Source organism: Lemur catta, chromosome 3 (genome assembly GCF_020740605.2).
Source record: "Lemur catta isolate mLemCat1 chromosome 3, mLemCat1.pri, whole genome shotgun sequence".
NCBI classification, from domain to species: Eukaryota; Metazoa; Chordata; class Mammalia; order Primates; family Lemuridae; genus Lemur; species Lemur catta.
The window spans coordinates 18,516,161-18,534,023 of record NC_059130.1 but is presented as its reverse complement, the minus strand read 5'-3'; the positions used below and the strand labels follow the sequence as shown (position 1 = coordinate 18,534,023).

The window sequence follows — 17,863 nt, the reverse complement described above, 5'->3', positions numbered from 1 at the left end:
AATGCCAGCTTCCTTGTGAAGGTATGAAGGTGACCTGTAGAGTAGATCCTTAACATTCCTGAACAGTAAATTCTGGGACTTTATGAAATTCCAAATTTGAAATGATGACTACAGCAAATAATTTTCCCCACAAAATGAGGACAAAATCACTTAGGCAATAATGAAACCATGCCTGTGAGGATACTAAGTCATTGCTTAAGCCAACTCACTAGCTAAGCAGAGGGTCTATGTGCTATCTTGGAACAGATGAGCCAAAGATTCATGTCTCAGTAAAATTACAAATTACAACACAACTTGAACCCACAATCATTTGAGAGTACTCAAAGATCACAAAGGCTAAATCTTCAAATTCCAAGAATCTAGTGGTAATATGGCTTACCATGTGGTGGATGGAAGGGGACCTGTCACAGTGTTGAATATGAATGTTTTCATAATGTGGAACACATTGAATCATCCAGGATCAGGGTAGAGGTGACAAACATTTTGGGTTCTTAGAAGTCAGTGCCCACCCATTTAGGTGGGCCCATGTTACAAAATGAACCATACACAGACCATTATTGAATATTCAGGAGACTCTAAAGCCAGATTGACATTTCACTTTGCTTCTTAACTCAGGTTGTACTCTGTACATACAGGACTTCATAACCAACTTAGCTCAGTGTTTCTGCTGACAAAATAACTCCATAACTTCATAACAAATATTATATTTAAAAACAACATCTATGACTTATATTTTCTTATCAATCAACTAGTCTTTCTTCCCTTTCAAACGACAGCTCCAGAAAAGAATGATGAGAATACTTTGGGAGTGTCCAGGCCTGGAAGGAAGTACAAGGTGTGAACTTGCCCTTTCTGTCAAATGGACTGTGAGAAAAAAGCAGTTAGAGGATGGTGGGAAGACAGACATACAAGTCCTGACCTCTCTTTTCTGACCTGAAGTCCCAGACTGCAGTTCAGAATGAAAAAATATATCTCTTTTTTCCCATTTGAGACTTTGTACAGTTGTAAAATATGCCATACTCCCTTATTATTTCTTCTAGTAATATTTGAACTCCTCAGGACTGCTCTCTTCCATAATGCTAACTAAAGAAATCCTAGAACCTAGCCTTCTAATTGCAAGTTTTCTTAATTAAAAAATACTAACAAAAATCTCCTGCTGGCCAAGCTTGGTGGCTTATGCCCAGAGAGGATAGAGCAAACTTGCTGAGGAGTGGAATTGTACCCTTTGACCAACATCTCACTATTTCTCCCCAACCCCCTAGGCCCTGGCAACCACCATTCTACTCTCTGCTTCTGTAGGTTTGACTTTTTAAGATTCCACATATAAGTGAGATCATATACTTTTTGTCTTTCTGTGTCTGACTTATTTTACTTAGCACAGTGTTCTCCCAATTCGTCCACATTGTTGCAAATGGCAGGATTTCTTTCCTTTTTATGGCTGAATAACAAAAAATAATACCAAAAAAATCTGTTTTTTGGAGTCCCTCCTATTAATTTGAATGAGATTAGACCCTTTGTTTACCTAAGAAATCCATCAGTCATAGCTTTTGTTTGTTTTTAATCTCCATGAATAAAGGAGAAGAGGGCAGTACCAACAATACTCTTCTGATTAATTTTAAAGAACCCAAAAACAAAAAGAACACCAACCCCACATGTGCATGTTAGTTTCCTAGGATTTCTGTAACAAATGACTGCTGGGTGGCTTAAAACAACAAAACTTTATTCTCTCACAGTTGTGGTGGCCAAAAGTCTGAATTGAAATCAAGGCGTCAGCAGGGTTGGTTACTTTGGAGTTTCTGAGGGAATCCATCCATGCTTCTCTCCTAGCTTCTGATGGCTGCAGGCAATCCTAGGCATTCCTTGGCTTGCAGACACATCACTCTTAATTTCTACCTCCATCTTTACATGATATTCTCTCCTATGTATCTCTGTGTCTTCTTTTTTGTCTCTTATAAGGACATCTGTCATAGGATTTACACCCCACTCTCATCAAAGATGATCGCATCTTGAGATCCTTTCCTTAAATACATTTGCAAAAACCGTTTTTCCAAATAAGGTTACATTCACATATTGGGAGTTATGGCTTGGACACATCTTTTGGGGGCTACAGAATTCAATCTACTAATGCATATTTAAATATTTTAGAAAATAGAAAAGTCAATTTAAATATTTTTACCAGGGCAATAGATTATTAAGTAAAACAACCAATCAAAATTATAGAATTTTAGATAATTAGAGTTACTTTCATAGGCCACCTGAAGTCAGGGTGTCCTACATGACTTTTAGTTATAATTAACATTTACAAAGAGAATTTTATGATACAAACTAGTATCTGCTTTTCTGACCTTCTAGGAGAAGACCAAACATTTCTCCTTATCTTGTTGAGATTGTTTTTCACCATAATTATGAGGGATCACTGGGGTAAAGTACATACTCTGAGAGAAGCAGAAGTGGAATTGCTAATAGGGCAGTCTGAGAGCTGAGCATAAAGACAAGGAGACCCCAAATACTTCCTGGTCCAAAGAGCAAGAGTGAAATAATAAGGAGGAAATGGGGCCAAGAAACAGGAGCCAGATGGAAATTAGACAGAATAGAAATAAGTCAGAACACACAAAAGAGGTCTTGGATAATTTGTGCAATTTCCACAAACACCACTAAAGGTGCCTGAGCTTATCTTATTGGTTTGACGGGTAAGATAGAAATGCTGAGATGGCTTGAAGTTTAGAACTCCCTTCAACTTCATTCATTCCCACCTAGAATCCATATTTGTACCTAACCTTTTTTGCCTTCCAATTAAGGAGAATGAAATGTTCCTTATTCTATTCAAGTCTAGCACCTTCATCTGTGTTCTTGATCCTATGCTCATCATCCCAATCAACATTTAGCAAAGATCAATTGAAAAGCTACTATATTCCTTCTCCTTCTGATTCTTTCTTCTTCAAATGTCCCTCCACTCTCTTGTATCTCTTTCTCTATTGGCTCCTTCCACTATAAAGGCTATGAACATGATCAAGCCTTCGTCATAAAAACAAAAGCAAAAACAGAAACAAATATCCTCCCTTATTACTATATCACCTTTCAACCACTACTAGAATCATATAATTGGGCAAGGTTTGGAGTTTACTGGTCACACTTGGCCTAAGAAGAAAAGTGCAAAGGAATTTGGGGTGCTGAAGAGACAATGGTTCAGATTACCAATCATAAGAGACGAGTTTTGTCATGAAAGAAAATTAGACCATTAGAAAAGAGTATGATAGGTAGGGAGAATGTGGATATATTTGGAAATTAAAGACCTCAATGAGGTCAAAGAGATGGTAATGGGAGAAAGAGTTGCAAAAATGAGAGACTGAAATACAAATATTGTACGATTTCACCTAGAAAAGTCAAATTCATAGAGACACAAAGTAGAATGGTGGTTGCCAGGGGCTGGGGATAGGAAGAATGGGGTGTTATTGTTGGGTAAGTACAGACTTTCAGTTTTGCAAGATAAAAAGATTTCCAGGAGATGGATGCTGATGATAGTTGTATAATTACATCATGAATGTACTTAACACTACTGAACTGTACACTTGGTTGAGATGTTAGATTTTATGTGTATTTTACTACAATTTTTCAAAAATCAAATTAAATAAACAACTATGACTGAATACCAATCCACATCAATCAAAACCAGCAGGGGAGAATAACCTCCGCCCCGCCCAGCCCTTACTCGGCTCGACCACTAGGTGTGGAAACAGGAAACCCAGCGGGTGACAAGGGTACGCCTCAGGCTCCGCGCTGGGAGTGGCCGCAGTTTAAAGCAGGTCAACCCCTGGCTAGGCTGCCACTGCGCAGGCGCACATCACAGCCCCTAAGGCGCCTTTGAAACGTGCCCGGAAGTGACGTCTGTAATGCTGAGACAGATTCGGGAGAGATTTGAGTAAATCGTACCGTGAGCTGGACAAGGGTCGTGTCGCCGATATGAGCTGCACCATCGAAAAGATCCTGACAGACGCCAAGACGCTGCTGGAGAGGCTGCGGGAGCACGATGCGGCCGCCGAGTCGCTGGTGGATCAGTCGGCGGCCCTGCACCGGCGGGTGGCGGCTATGCGCGAGGCGGGGACGGCGCTTCCGGACCAGGTCAGGCAGAGGGTAGGGGTCGGATGCTCTGGGCAGGTGAAGGGTAGAGAGCGAGTTAAAGTGGGGACTCGGCTTGGAATTTATTCCGGGTCTCAGAGGGCGGCGTTGAGACCTTTCTGTGGGGTCGGGACCGAGAATCCTGTCCCGGAGCCCTGACTCCCGCCTCTTCAGTTGTATCTGCCGCTATTCTGTTTACGGCGCGCTTAGTCTGTCTCTGTTTGTCCAGTATCAAGAGGATGCATCCGATATGAAGGACATGTCCAAATACAAACCTCACATTCTGCTGTCCCAAGAGAACACACAGATTAGAGACTTGCAGCAGGAAAACAGAGGTTAGTCAGGCCTTTTTATGTATTGTTTTTTTCATATCCGGTAATAGTTTGAAAGTCCTTGTAAAACTCCCTTAACAGTTCACAAAAGTGCACATTCTATATGTATTCCCAAGGCAGTACATTTAATAGGAGATTTCTCCCGTTCAGGCCTATTAACAATAAAGTTTGTTAGATTATCCTTTTCAGGGTCATCTGTGTATTTATAAGCAACTTATCCAAGAGTTGCTTAGAGTGGAATTATTGCCGGTTTTTTGGTTTTTGTTTTTATGCATCCCCAGGTGTATAACAAAAAAGTTCATATACTCAAGGGTTTAAAACTTAATGTTTAAATATTAATTAAAATAAAAACTAAGCCAGACGTGGTGGTACGTTTCTGTAGTCCTAGGTACTTGGGATGCAGGGGCGGGAGGATCACTTGAGCCCAGGACCTCTGGGCTGCAGCGAGCTATAATTGGGCCACTGCACTCCAGCCTGGGTGACAGAGTGAGACCTTGTCTCACCAAAACAAACAAACAAAAACACACAACAACTTAAAAAAAAATAAACACTGAAGATAGGATTGAAGGGTTTTTTTATGTTCTTGTGCAAGGTGGAAGAGCAGAATTTTATCCTCAGGATATATATTCTGAATATGACTAGATGAGTATATTATTAATGATGGTAGTATTAACAGTCGTATGTATGTCAGCTTACAGAGGCTTTTCACAAATACATCATTCTACTGTATTCTCATATCTTTATTTTGAGGTAGACAAGCCAGGTATTTATTACAATGGATTAAGAAATAGGCTAAGAGAGGTTAAATGATTTGCTTATGAGTATTAAGCAAGTAAGGCACAAAACTGAACGCAAACCCATCTGTTCTGATTACACATCCTATATTGTTTCTACCAGACTTGCTGCCTCTGCCTAGAAAGTTATCTTTTATGTAGACTTTAACTGTTCAGTTTTATGGACTTAAACACTGATTTTCAACTTTGGATTCTTAATATCTCATGGAGTGTCATTAAATTCCAACTGTTAAGACTTTGGATTTAGGAGCTATTTCTCAGACATCACTGCCAAGTTATTTTATTTTTTTAATAGAACTGTGGGTTTCCTTGGAGGAACACCAGGATGCTTTGGAACTCATCATGAGCAAGTACCGGAAACAGATGTTACAATTAATGGTTGCTAAAAAAGCAGTGGATGCTGAACCAGTCCTGAAAGCTCACCAGTCTCACTCTGCAGTAAGAAACTTTGATGAATAAGTTCTAAACGAACTAAATTGAAATCTTGAGATTGTTTTAGATTGTGTGTTTGTTTTTGAAGAAAAGTAAGCTTGTTTTCCTTTCACATTTATCGCATTCATTGTTTATTTTTCTATGGCTTTGTAAAGATATGAATAGAAAGAATGAGACTATGGTCTTCTGAGGTCTTTTTATTTCAGTGGGACTGAGGTTCCTCCCTTCCTCACCAAGATCTCTTTTCCAGATGTTAATGAATGCTTAGCTCTTCCACCAAGTGTTATGCCACTTAGTGTTGAAGGTACTAAGTAAACACTTGGTTGGTTATTGTGCATTTCACTGAACTTTAAGCTCCTTGGTTATAAGGAATATGAATTCATATTTTATCCCTAACAGTACTTGGCAGATAGCAGGCAGTCAGTAAACTTTTATTAAACCGAACTACATAGCATCATACTATGTTGACGGGGAAACAACTATGTTTTTTTAAAAAACTAAACATGGCATAGTTTCTGCACTTTGGTTGCTTATGATTTAACTTGGAAGACTCGGTAATTATTCTTACATTTGTAGAGTCCTTCATAGTTGTCAGTGTATATTCATGTGTACTATATCATTTATTCCTGGACTTATAGATTGGAGCCTCACTATTTGCTACTGTGAAATGTAGTAAAAGATAAGTTTCATCTTAGGCTCCATTGAATGCATTTTATGGACTTAACAAAAGTTTTAGGGAATAGGGATATTTTAAATATCTTGAAGAGAAAAATATATTTTATTTATTTATATATCTGGAAGACAAAACATGAACCTTGAAGGAGACAGAGTTTAGCTCATATAGGAATACTTTCTAAGAGATATGTCCAAAGATAGAATAAGGCACCTTGGAACGTAGTAAGCTTCCTGCCAATAAAAGTATTCAAATTTAAGTTAAACAGCCACTGAGAGATATTGTCCAACATCCAAAGGGCAGTTAAACTACAATTGATCTTTTGAAAATGAAAATTATTTGTGAATACCAGAAGATCACTTTATTGTGGCTTTACCTCTGAGGACTGAAATTATAGTGAAACTCCAGTGTAACTTCTATAGCATAGATTAAATGAACTCTTAAAAATCATAATGCATATGTTCTTTATATCTATAGAAAAGATGACTTTTTTACCTTTGTTTCCTTAATATCTTCACAGGAAATTGAGAGTCAAATTGACAGAATCTGTGAAATGGGAGAAGTGATGAGGAAAGCAGTTCAGGTGGATGATGACCAATTTTGTAAGATTCAGGAAAAACTAGCCCAGTTAGAGGTAAGATTGTTGCTAATTTAGATTCACAGCATTTCACAGTTTTCAGAGTCTAGAAAGTATGCCATCCTGTCACTGCAGTGCATTGATGTTTTCTATATGCTCATAATTTAAAATTAAAACTCCTCCTTCATATCTTTTTCAAGAAAGGAAATGCAGTAAACAGCAATCAATGAAAATACCAAGTATGTATGGGCTAGAAGTTGAGATATTATCATATTGGGAGGGTAGAGAGAGTGCAAGGTACAGGTTATATGTGAGCTAAAAATCCCTCATCTGGCCAGGTGCAGTGGCTCACACCTATAATCCCAGCACTTTGGGAGGCCAAGGTAGGAGGGTACTTGAGGCCAGGAGTTTGAGACCTGCCTGGGCAACATAGTGAGACCTTGTCTCCACAAAAAATTTAAAAATTAGCAAGGCGTGGTCTCACACACCTGTAGTCCCAGCTACAGGAGGCTGAGGCAGGAAGATTGCTTGAGCCCAGGAGTTCAAGGTTACAATGAGCTGTGACCTGGCCACTGTACTCCAGCTTGGGCAACAAAGCAAAACCTTGTCTCTTAAAAAAAAAATCCCTAATCTGCCATAACAGGAAGTCAAACAGATAATGTCTAAAATTGATGATCAGGGCCTGGCACAGGGACTCATGCCTGTAATTTCAGCAATTTGAGAGGCCGAGGTGGGGGTGTCACTTGAGGCCAGAAGTTTAAGACCAGGCTGGGCAACACAGCAAGACCTTGCCTCTACAAAAAATAAATAAATTGATGTTCAGGAAGTAGTAGTAGAGGCATATTATTTGAAATTATGGAAATAAATACCAAAAGAAACAGATAAAAGTATTAAAGAGTGGTTGCCTTTGGGGAACAAAGCCAAAGCACTTCTGTTAATTTTATAAGCCTTATAGTCTTGGTTTTTTAAAAGCTATTTTCATGTCATATTTTGATTAAAATAAGAATATATTATTATACAAAGAAGGGCCTGGGGTGTTAGTGTGCCCATAAAATTGTTAGGGAAAAGCATTTCAGTAGATGGCTTGAGTGTCACTTATTACAAGGTGCTGTCATGGGCCTTTTGAGAAATAACCAGAGAGAAAAAGATAAGGTACCTGCTCAGAGTCTAGTGGAAGGAAAAAGACTAGTCCTTTCTGCACAAGTTTTTGGAGTTTTGTGAGCCACAGTATCCTCATCTTGAGTTAGAATATGGATGTATGTAAGCAGTGATACCTATCCTACAGATTGTTGTAAGATAACTTACATAATGTACCCATGTGTACCTGGTATATGCTCAATAAGTAGTTTCTTCTCCCCCTTTCCCTCCATTCTCTAGAACTGTAGGACATCTAGGAGAGGAGATTAATCAGACTGAAAAGATTATGAGGAATTTTAAAAATAGAAGAAACAATAGTAAAACTTGTGGGAACCATGGAGAATATGACAGTGAATTCCTCAACTGAAGAGAGACCTTTTTTTTTTTTCCTTCTTTATAGTCCTAACACTTGGTATACAGAATGAAATGAATGTTTGTTAAATTAATAAGTATCTTAGGAAATTCTCAGCTGTGGATTTTTTTGTTTTCTTAAAACTTTTTAAGTAAAATAATATGTTTTCTGCTCTTGGTGCAAAATAATGTGGTGTGATATGGCTTGATAGTAAAAATACCAGAAATAAACATATACCTTTTTTTTTTTTTTCCAGCTTGAAAATAAGGAACTTCGAGAATTATTATCCATCAGCAGTGAGTCTCTTCAGGTCAGAAAGGAAAACTCAATGGACACTGCTTCCCAAGCCATCAAATAACTGAACTCTGATGGCTAGAGATTATCTATCAAGGAAGGAAGTTATTATCTTCCCATTCAAGTATTGTCCATTCAGTGTCTTGCCTCAAACTGGATTTAGTGTTGATTAAAGGTATCAGGTGGCAGTTTAGAATTTCCATTCAGTATTGGCTGTCCACAAAACAGTTTTGCAAATACACACTGAGTTTCACCTCACCATTCCTTTCTCCAAAAGATCACTTTAATTTCCATTTCTAGGACCTTGGTTTACATAAACTGTGCTTTCAGTTCATTTTTGTTTTTCACGTCTCTAAAACTTTGAGCATTTTATTATAAAGCAGAAATTTTATTTTATATAGCATTGTAAAATACACTTCTAAGAGTTTTTAAAAGAGATCTAACTTTTTAAATCTATTCAGCATAAACTTGGATTTTTTTTCCATTTGACAAAAGTAATACAATTCCACAGAACTAGACTGGCAGATTGTCTGATTTGTAATGTTTCACCTGTGAAGTTTTAAGTCTCTCTGGTGCTAAGAGTTGGCACTTTGTGACCTGGTGTCTTTACTCTTAATTTGAGAGAACCTACTGCTAGTCCCCAGGAAACATACTTGAAATAAGTCAACTATTTTTTTCTCAGTGATAGTATAATCATCATATTCAAAGTTCATATTGTTCAAAGCTGCAGAACTTGTCCTGTGTATGTGCACACACGTGCACTTAGTTCAAATGCTAAAAGTAGCTTTTATTTATTCTACTAAATATAAGTAGTCAAAACCAAAAAACACACACAAAAAAATGTAAGTAGTGAGTTTTTCAGTTGTGTCCTATTAGGAAATCTTCCACTTATGTAGTTTACCACCCAGTGTGAAAAAGATATAAATTTATTCACATCATAGTTCTTGGGTACTACATTCTCCTATTTAATTTATATATAACTTCCATCTTACAGTTAAGAACCATCACTTATTTGGATGTCTTTCATTACTAGCACTAGTAGTTGGCTTTTTTTTTTTAAGATCCATTTTTCACACAGAAGTAGTTTTATTACTTAATGAAAGTTATATCGATAATACTGAATAGGTGGCAACAAAGCAACATTGTGATTCAAATGCTGGGTGGTTAACTAGGTTCACTCATCAACTCATTCCCCTGTCTGTTTATTCAAATCTCAAATTTACATATTACTTCCATGTTATACTGTCTATTAAGATTTGCCCCAAAATAGTTGAAATAATGAATGCTAAACCTGTCAATATTTTTCAGTAACATTAAGCATACTGCATGGGAGAGACCCAATATTAAAGAGTTTTTTTAGTGCTTTATGTGATATAAATTTCTTTCTTATAGCTATAAAGAATTAAGTCCAATTAAAACAACAAAATGCCTCTAAGATGTCCTAAGCATTGGATCCCAGTAATACCAATGGACTTTGCCTATAGTAAGGGCATTAATGAATAGGTATATGTCATTATAGAATTTGTCAAATTTCTTTTTGATGTCCTGTATAGAATTTGACCGAAACACACTTCACCCCAAAGTGTCAGCATTTTTAATTTCATTTCCCAGGAGTAAGTAAACTAATAGCCCATCCATTTGCCTTGAAATATGCCCTAAGTCACCCCACAAGTCCATTCAGGAGGCAGGTACCCTATACCATTTGTCAGCCATGGCCAAATCTGCCATGGTCAGGTGTCAGTAAAAATGATAAAAGTAATCAATTGGCCCATTAAGGTATAATATGGTGTCCCTTTATCTGCCTTGTGTTCTTTAACAGTTGTTTATAAAGTTCTTTACATCTCAGGTATCAGGATAAATCTGCAATGTTAACATTTCCCCCCAGGAAATCAAAAGCTTGAAGTGTGAGTCTAAAGAGCTTTCAGTGCTCTAGATAATATAAATTCTGGCTGGTGTTAATGTTATGAAGATAATGTGTAGTTAAAAAGTAGAGTGGGCAAGGAATGCTGTTCACTATGAGTGGATATAAAGTTTCTTTTGCAGTGGATGGAGGAACTTGACTGGTTTGTAAAACCTTAGTTCGAAATTATCTTTTTAAATAAAAACCTCATTTGGAGATTAGCTACTTTTAGTCAGTAATGAATAATTGTTAGGATGTGCAGAGGGGATTTTTTCTCACATGTATATATTAATAGCAACCTTGTCAAGTAGTCACAACAAGGATTTCATAAATAATTTGTAATTAGCACAGTATATTCAGCAGCATAACTCTACAAATGGTACCTTGTACTAGTAAGTTATTAACTACATCAGAACTTATGCATAATGCTTATATTAATACCTTATGTATAGTTCAGTTTGAACACCGAAGGTCTGTTTCAGTGTCCCTCAAAATGTGGTTCACTGACCTACTGAAATCAAAATTTGGGGATGGGGTCCAGGAATTTGTATTTTAATAATCATCCCAGATAATTCCTAAATAATGTCTAGTCTACATGCCAAGTGCTTCATTAGTAGTTATGAATAGAAAAGTAGGGGAAAAAAGGTGTTGACACTATTTCTAAAGAAAAGCCTGGAAAGTGAAACAAGCAAGTACATATATAATTATAATGCAGAGTGATAAATCTATAAGTATCATAGGATACAAAAGAGGGACTATTTAAACTTGAGAATCCAATAGAGATAGCAGTGGGTAGGAGGACAGTTAAAAAACCTTGGTGCCACAAAAGCCAAGTATGGATGGTATTGCCAATAATGGCTACCATCTGTTGAGTGCTTTACTATGTGTCAGGTACTGTATTATATAGTCTCTGTTTCAACTGTACCTCATTTTACAGATACTCAAGCACAAGGAAGTTGTTATTTGTCCAAACTGGAACCATAATTCAAACCCAGGAAGGCTCTGAAACACATGCTTAACCACTAAAGATGCCTTTAATTGCTGTATACTGCTCAGTGTTCAAGTGGTTCTTGATTAACAAAATCTGTTTTTATTAGTAGTGCAAAAGAAACACCACACCTCATATATTAGAAAAATATCATGAATTCAATAATGGAGTCTTAACTAAGGAGATATATGTTTTCTAGAATTGAGTAGCTGAGAATATGTGTACATGCAACTGAAAGGAATAATGTTTAATCAGTGGTCCTTGCTATATACAGGAAAGGGTGCAGTTCTGTCTTTCAAATCTGTCTCCCTACCACGTTGGCTTTCATCCTTCATACTATTTACTTGTGTTTGCTAGAAGGTTGCTGCTGAGCTAGATGGCATGCCCATGTTAAAGGCAGGAAAAAAAATAGGAAATGGTCTGTGCCAGCTATCTATATGCCCGTTTATGAGGAAAAGCAAAGCTTTCTCAGAAATTCCAAACAGATTTTCCTTTGCCTTATTTGCCTGACCAGTTAAATGGCCACTGCTAGCTGCAAACGAGGCTAGGTACATAGCTGCCCCAATTAATCAGTATTCTGTTAGCAAAGAGAAAAGAGAAAGCAAATAACAGTGTCTGAATGTTACACTGTCAAGTCCTTTTTCCTTGAATATTGGCTTTAACAAGTGTAAGTAGTATTAACTCCATCAGTGTGTTGATGTTGAATAGCACTGGGCTGTAGCAGACATCTGTCATTTCTTTTATGTCTGCTCAGTATCCTAACTCCTGTGTTTAGGGAATCTCTCACCTAATGAAGCAGAGCCTTCCTCCCTCCTAAAGAATTTGTAAGTGCCAGATACATGTTTCTCAGTGTCCTTTGCAGCTAGGGAAGATAACATCTGCCTTAAACTTTAAAGTTAATGATACAAAGATACAGGGAACCATGCAGAATCCTTTGAAGACGCTGACCAACAACATTAGCTACTGCATTCAGATCGACAGAGAACCAGCAGAAGTGATTTGTTTAGTGACAACATTCAGTTGCCAGAATTGGCAAAGTCAGTGGTGTAAGCTGCAGTGTCTGCCCAACCCTGGAGACAAGTCGGGTCTTCATTGAAGCAATTCTCAGATGTCATTAGACACTGTGTAGCCTCTAATTCTGGTTCCCTGGCTGTCCTAGAGATCCTGAGAATTACTTTTAATAAAATCATTTTTTGTTAAAATTAACCTGACTTGCCTATCAAAAACCCTAACTGATAAAATAAGCATAGTTTTAAAAACAACCATGCATATATACATTTTATCAATACTTTATACATAATTTTGCACTTAATGTAATATTTGACACATAAAAGGATAAATATGGCATGCAAATAATCACACATAATAACTCATTACCTAACTTCAGAATTATAACATTACCAGTACTTTGCATTTATTCAAGTTCCTCTCCTATCTTTTCCCACCCCCTCTTTTTCATAGTTTTATCACATGTAAAAGACCTAAAGTATATATGTATCCCTAAAGTGACTTATTTTTTAGTTTTGTTCCTCTGAACTTTTGAAAAAGGATATCATACTGTGGGTAGTCTAAGGATTTGGCTTTTTCACTCAACGTGTTTCTAAGATTGAGTGATGTTTTTTCACTCAACATTTTCTAACATTTGTTGTATTATAGCTGTCATTCATTCATTTTCATTGATGTATATTTTATTGTATAATTATATATTGTTAAGGAATACATATATATAATAAAATTATACGTTTTTTAAAAATCTTTGCTTATATCTGACTTACTAATTTTAATTCCTCTATCTACTTCATTTATATTAAACACATTTAACTATAAGCAGTCATATTTCATATTTGCAGTTATTTCAATGGCATACCTCATGGCAACTTTCAGAATGAATTAAGGAGTATTAAAGAGTATTATCCACCAATGTTTATAATGGGAAGCAGATACTGCTTTAAAAAAAAAAAAAAAAAAACAGTTAAAGACAGAGTCTCACTTTTGTCTCCCCGGCTGGGGTGTAGTAGCATGATCATAGCTCACTGCAGCCTCCACCTCCAGGCTCCAAGGGCTCAAGTAATCCTCCCACCTCAGCCTCCCAAATGGCTGAGACTACAGGCACGTACCACCACCCCTGGCTAATTTATGTGTTGTAGACATGGGGTCTCACCACGTTACCCAGGCTGGTCTCAAACTCCTGGGCTCAAGTGATCCTCCCTCCTCAGCCTCCCAAAGTGCTGGGATTACAGGCTTGAGCTATCACACCTGGCCAGATGATGCTTTTTGTTTTGTCACTCTCCCAAGATTGCTACAGGCAGAGCCTTCAGAGCTTTGATTAACTACAACTTCATTCAACATTTCATCTAGCCTCCCAGAAATATATATGGGATTAATGGGTTGATTTCTGTATGTTATTGATCCTAAGATTCATTTTTTTTTTATATTTTAACATCTCTGAAATTTGGATATGTCTTAACACAGGTAGGGGTTATGACGTTGATTGTAAGGATATGCAAAATTGGTTTGCACTCCTGGTGGATGACTAGACAAAGGCAATCTCGATATTTCCGTGAACAAACCAAGGACCATTTGCGAAAGGAATATAGGTTTTTGGCTGTTTCTGTGAATTTTCTATTGATACCTTCTGATTAAGAGTGCCAGCATAAAAATTTGGAGTATGGCTGTAATAGTTTTCTATTGCTGTATAACAAAGTATCACAAATTTAGCAGTTTAGAGCAACACCCAGTTACTATCTCACAATTCTGTAGGTCATAAGTCCATGCAGGGCTGAAATGAGTTCTTTTCTAAGGGTCTCACAAGGCTGAAATCAAGGTGTCAGCTGAGGCCAGCATACCCTCTGAGGCTCTAGGTTCTTTCCCAAGCCACATGGTTATTGGCAAAATCCATTTCCTTGCAGCTGTAAATCTCATAGAGACTGTCTTCAAGGCTAACAGGAAATCATCTCTCTGACTTTACTTGTCTCCCACCTCTAGACTCCCTTTTAAGAACACACCTGACTAGGTCAGGCCCAACCAGAATAATCTCCCTCCTGATTACCCAACTGATTAGAGATCTTAATTGCATCTATAGTAATCCTTTTGATATGAATGACATCCTTTCATAGCTACATGCCCCACCTATGCTTGAGGGGATGATATAAGGTATGTACACCAGGCAGTGGGAATCTTTGTGGCCATTGTGGAATTCTGCCTACCACAATAGCTTTTGGCAGCTTGGAATCAAATCCTGGAAACAAGTACCCTTTGAGGAAATACTGCATTACCAGTGTTCTTGGCGGCCCCAAAATAATTCTGCGTGGAAAAACCTGGACATCTTTGAGCCAAAAAGAGATCCAGCAAGATCCACCAATGGATGTTAAAATTAATGAACTAAAGTTTAAACAGAAACAGGATACTTATATAGTCTTTGTATTAGTTTTCTAGGGTTGCCATAACAAATTACCACAAACTGGCTGGCTTAAAATAACAGAAATTTATTGTCTCACAGTTCTGGAGCTAGAAGTCTGAAGTCAAGGTGGTGGTTCCTTCTGAGGGCTCTGAGAGAGAATGTGTTCCCTACCCCTCTCCAGCTTCCAGGGTTGCTGGCAATTCTTACCGTTCCTTGACATCTAGATGCAGCACTCCCATCTCTGTCTTTGCATGGCATTCTCCCTGTATGTCTCTCATGTGTGTGCCAAATTCCCTCTTCTATGGACACTACTCATTGGGTTGGGGCCTACTCTCATATGACTTCTTAACTTGATTTTATCTACAAAGACCCTATTTCCAAATAAGGTCACCTTCTAAGGTTCTGGATAGACATAAATTTAGGGAGGACACTATTGACTCTAGTACAATACCAAAGTACTCCCAATATTTAGTAATTACAAAGGGAAAAAATAATAATTTCACAATGAAGAATCCTGGCAGACACCAACTGATTAAGGTAAACATGACTAATAATACATTCCAACATCATATACCACCTGATATGATGCAATGAGAAGGGTACATCACCTCTAGTGTTCTTCCAAATAATGCATAACCTCAATCTAATCAATGGAGAACATCAGACAAAACCAAATTGAGAAATGTTTCAAAATAACTGATACTGTTTCAAAGCATTACAGTCATGAAAGACAAGGAGACACTAAGAGAACCATCATAGAATGAAGACTAGGAAGACAACAACTAAATGTAGTGTGGGATCCTAGATTTGATCCTGGAAGAGAAAATGGACATAGAGGAAAAGCTGGTGAAACCCAAATTTCTGTAGTTTAAGTAGTATTGTGTCAAGGTTAATTTTCTAGTTTGAAAATTGTTCTATAGTTAGGTTAACATGGGGGAAGCTGGGTGAAGAATTTATGGGAACTTTCTGTACTATTTTTCAAACTCTTATATGAGTCTAAAATCTCAAACAAAAGTAAATGCAGTCCCCTGATTACTAATGAGGCTAAACATAATTTCAAGTGTTTATTTGCCTGGAGAGTTGTTTTTTTTTTTAATATGGTCATTCAAGTCTTTCCTTCATTTTCCTTTCGTTTGCCTTTTTCTTATTAATATGTATTTGTTATATATTCATAATACCAATACATTGTTTTATATTAAAAATATATAGTCTCCTAGTCTGTTGATTTTTTTAAACTTTTTTATGCTGTCTTTTGATGAATAGTATTTTTAAAATACAGTTAAATTTATTACTAAAAAAAGAGATTTAAGACAGGCGCGATGGCTCACGCCTATAATCCTGGCACTGTGGGAGGCCAAGGCGGGAGGATCACTCAAGGTCAGGAGTTCGAGACCAGCCTGAGCAGACGGGCGCGGTGGCTCATGCCTGTAATCCTAGCACTGTGGGAGGCCAAGGTGGGAGGATCGCTCAAGGTCAGGAGTTTAAGACCAGCCTGAGGAAGAGCAAGATCCTGTCTCTACTAAAAAATAGAAAGAAATTAACTGGACAACTAAAAATATATAGAAAAAATTGGCTGGGCATGGTGGCGCATGCCTGTAGTCCCAGCTACTCGGGAGGCTGAGGCAGGAGGATCACTTGAGCTCAAGAGTTTGAGGTTGCTGTGAGCTAGGCTGACGCCACAGCACTCTACCCTGGGCAACAGAGTAAGACTGTCTCAAAAAAAAAAAAAAAGAGAGAGAGATTTAGAAGGGTTAGACTTTGTGAAGAAGTTTGAGCAATATTTTAGCAAATTTATTTTCCTTATTTTTTTACTTTATATACATACAAGAGGAACAAATGACAAAAATCTCTCTAAATAAGTGTAAAATAGCCCTTTTAATAATATGAAAATTCTAATAATGAAAGTATTTTGTCATAGTGAAAATGGCAACATACTTTCTTACTTTTGTGTAGTCCATAAGTAATGATGTATCATATAATCAATACTGCCTTGGATTCAAAAAAATAAGTGTAATTCACTCATTCAGTGACTATTTATTATTTACTGCATACCTAAGTCACCGTCCCAAGCTTTGGGCATACAGTGATGAACCAAATGGAATTGAACCTATAGTTCAGGGAGATAAGCAATAAACAATTAAATTCATTAATATGTTAATTTTAGATAGCAATACCTGTAATGAAGACAATAAAACAAGCTAATATTATGGAGAATGATGGGTCTAGTGGATACTTTTACTTTAGAAAAGGTCTTTATGAATCAGTAACATTTGAGCTGAAACCTGAATGTGTCAGATATGTGATGATTTGGGGAAGATGCATTCCAGGCAGAGACAACAGTAAATTCATGGGTCTTGAAGTAGGAACAAATTTGCAATGGTGTAATACGTGCGATGCACACCGTCTAGGAGATGGACAGGCTTGAAGCTCTGACTAGGAGGATGGGGGGGCGGGGCAAGGGCAATATATGTAACCTAAACTTTTGTACCCCTATAATATGCTGAAATAAAAAAAAACAAAATTGCAATGTTGGAGGAACCAGTGATTTAAAGAATTAAGTGGAGACTAGATGATTTAGGGTCTTATAGACCATGGTAAAAGAGTTTGGATTTTATTCTAAGTACAATTGGTTTTCATCATGACTGAGTTTAAATTAAATCAAAAATATTCTTTTGCTCCACTTTTCCCTCTGGCTAAACTGACTCCCAGAACTACAATGTTATGCTGATTACTTTTGGTGCAGCAGCTTAGTATGTTCACATAACTCTTCCACTAAGTGCAATGTTGACGTTCTAAAGGGGAGCATTATCTAAAGCTTTTGTAGTATTTTATTACATTACTGTTATTCTTATATTATTCTTATGTATA

The 17,863-nt window shown here is 37.3% G+C and overlaps 1 protein-coding gene across 1 annotated transcript; it reads left to right on the top strand.

Annotated features, from left to right (window-relative positions):
• The first annotated feature begins 3,878 nt into the window (after nucleotides 1-3,878).
• SIKE1 (suppressor of IKBKE 1) lies at nucleotides 3,879-13,142 on the top strand. Its single transcript, XM_045546886.1, has 5 exons — nucleotides 3,879-4,119; nucleotides 4,346-4,451; nucleotides 5,538-5,680; nucleotides 6,868-6,981; nucleotides 8,670-13,142. Exons 1-5 carry the CDS (start codon nucleotides 3,961-3,963, stop codon nucleotides 8,769-8,771), a joined length of 624 nt encoding a protein of 207 aa, XP_045402842.1. The 5' UTR covers nucleotides 3,879-3,960; the 3' UTR covers nucleotides 8,772-13,142.
• Nucleotides 13,143-17,863: the final 4,721 nt, after the last annotated feature.

Excerpts from the sequence above, each read along its gene's own strand:
- SIKE1 (XM_045546886.1), top strand. The coding sequence starts at position 3,961 with ATGAGCTGCACCATCGAAAAGATCCTGACAGACGCCAAGACGCTGCTG. Across the intron at positions 4,452-5,537 it reads CTTGCAGCAGGAAAACAGAG|AACTGTGGGTTTCCTTGGAG; the intron begins GTTAGTCAGGCC and ends TTTTTTTAATAG. Across the intron at positions 5,681-6,867 it reads CTCACCAGTCTCACTCTGCA|GAAATTGAGAGTCAAATTGA; the intron begins GTAAGAAACTTT and ends ATATCTTCACAG.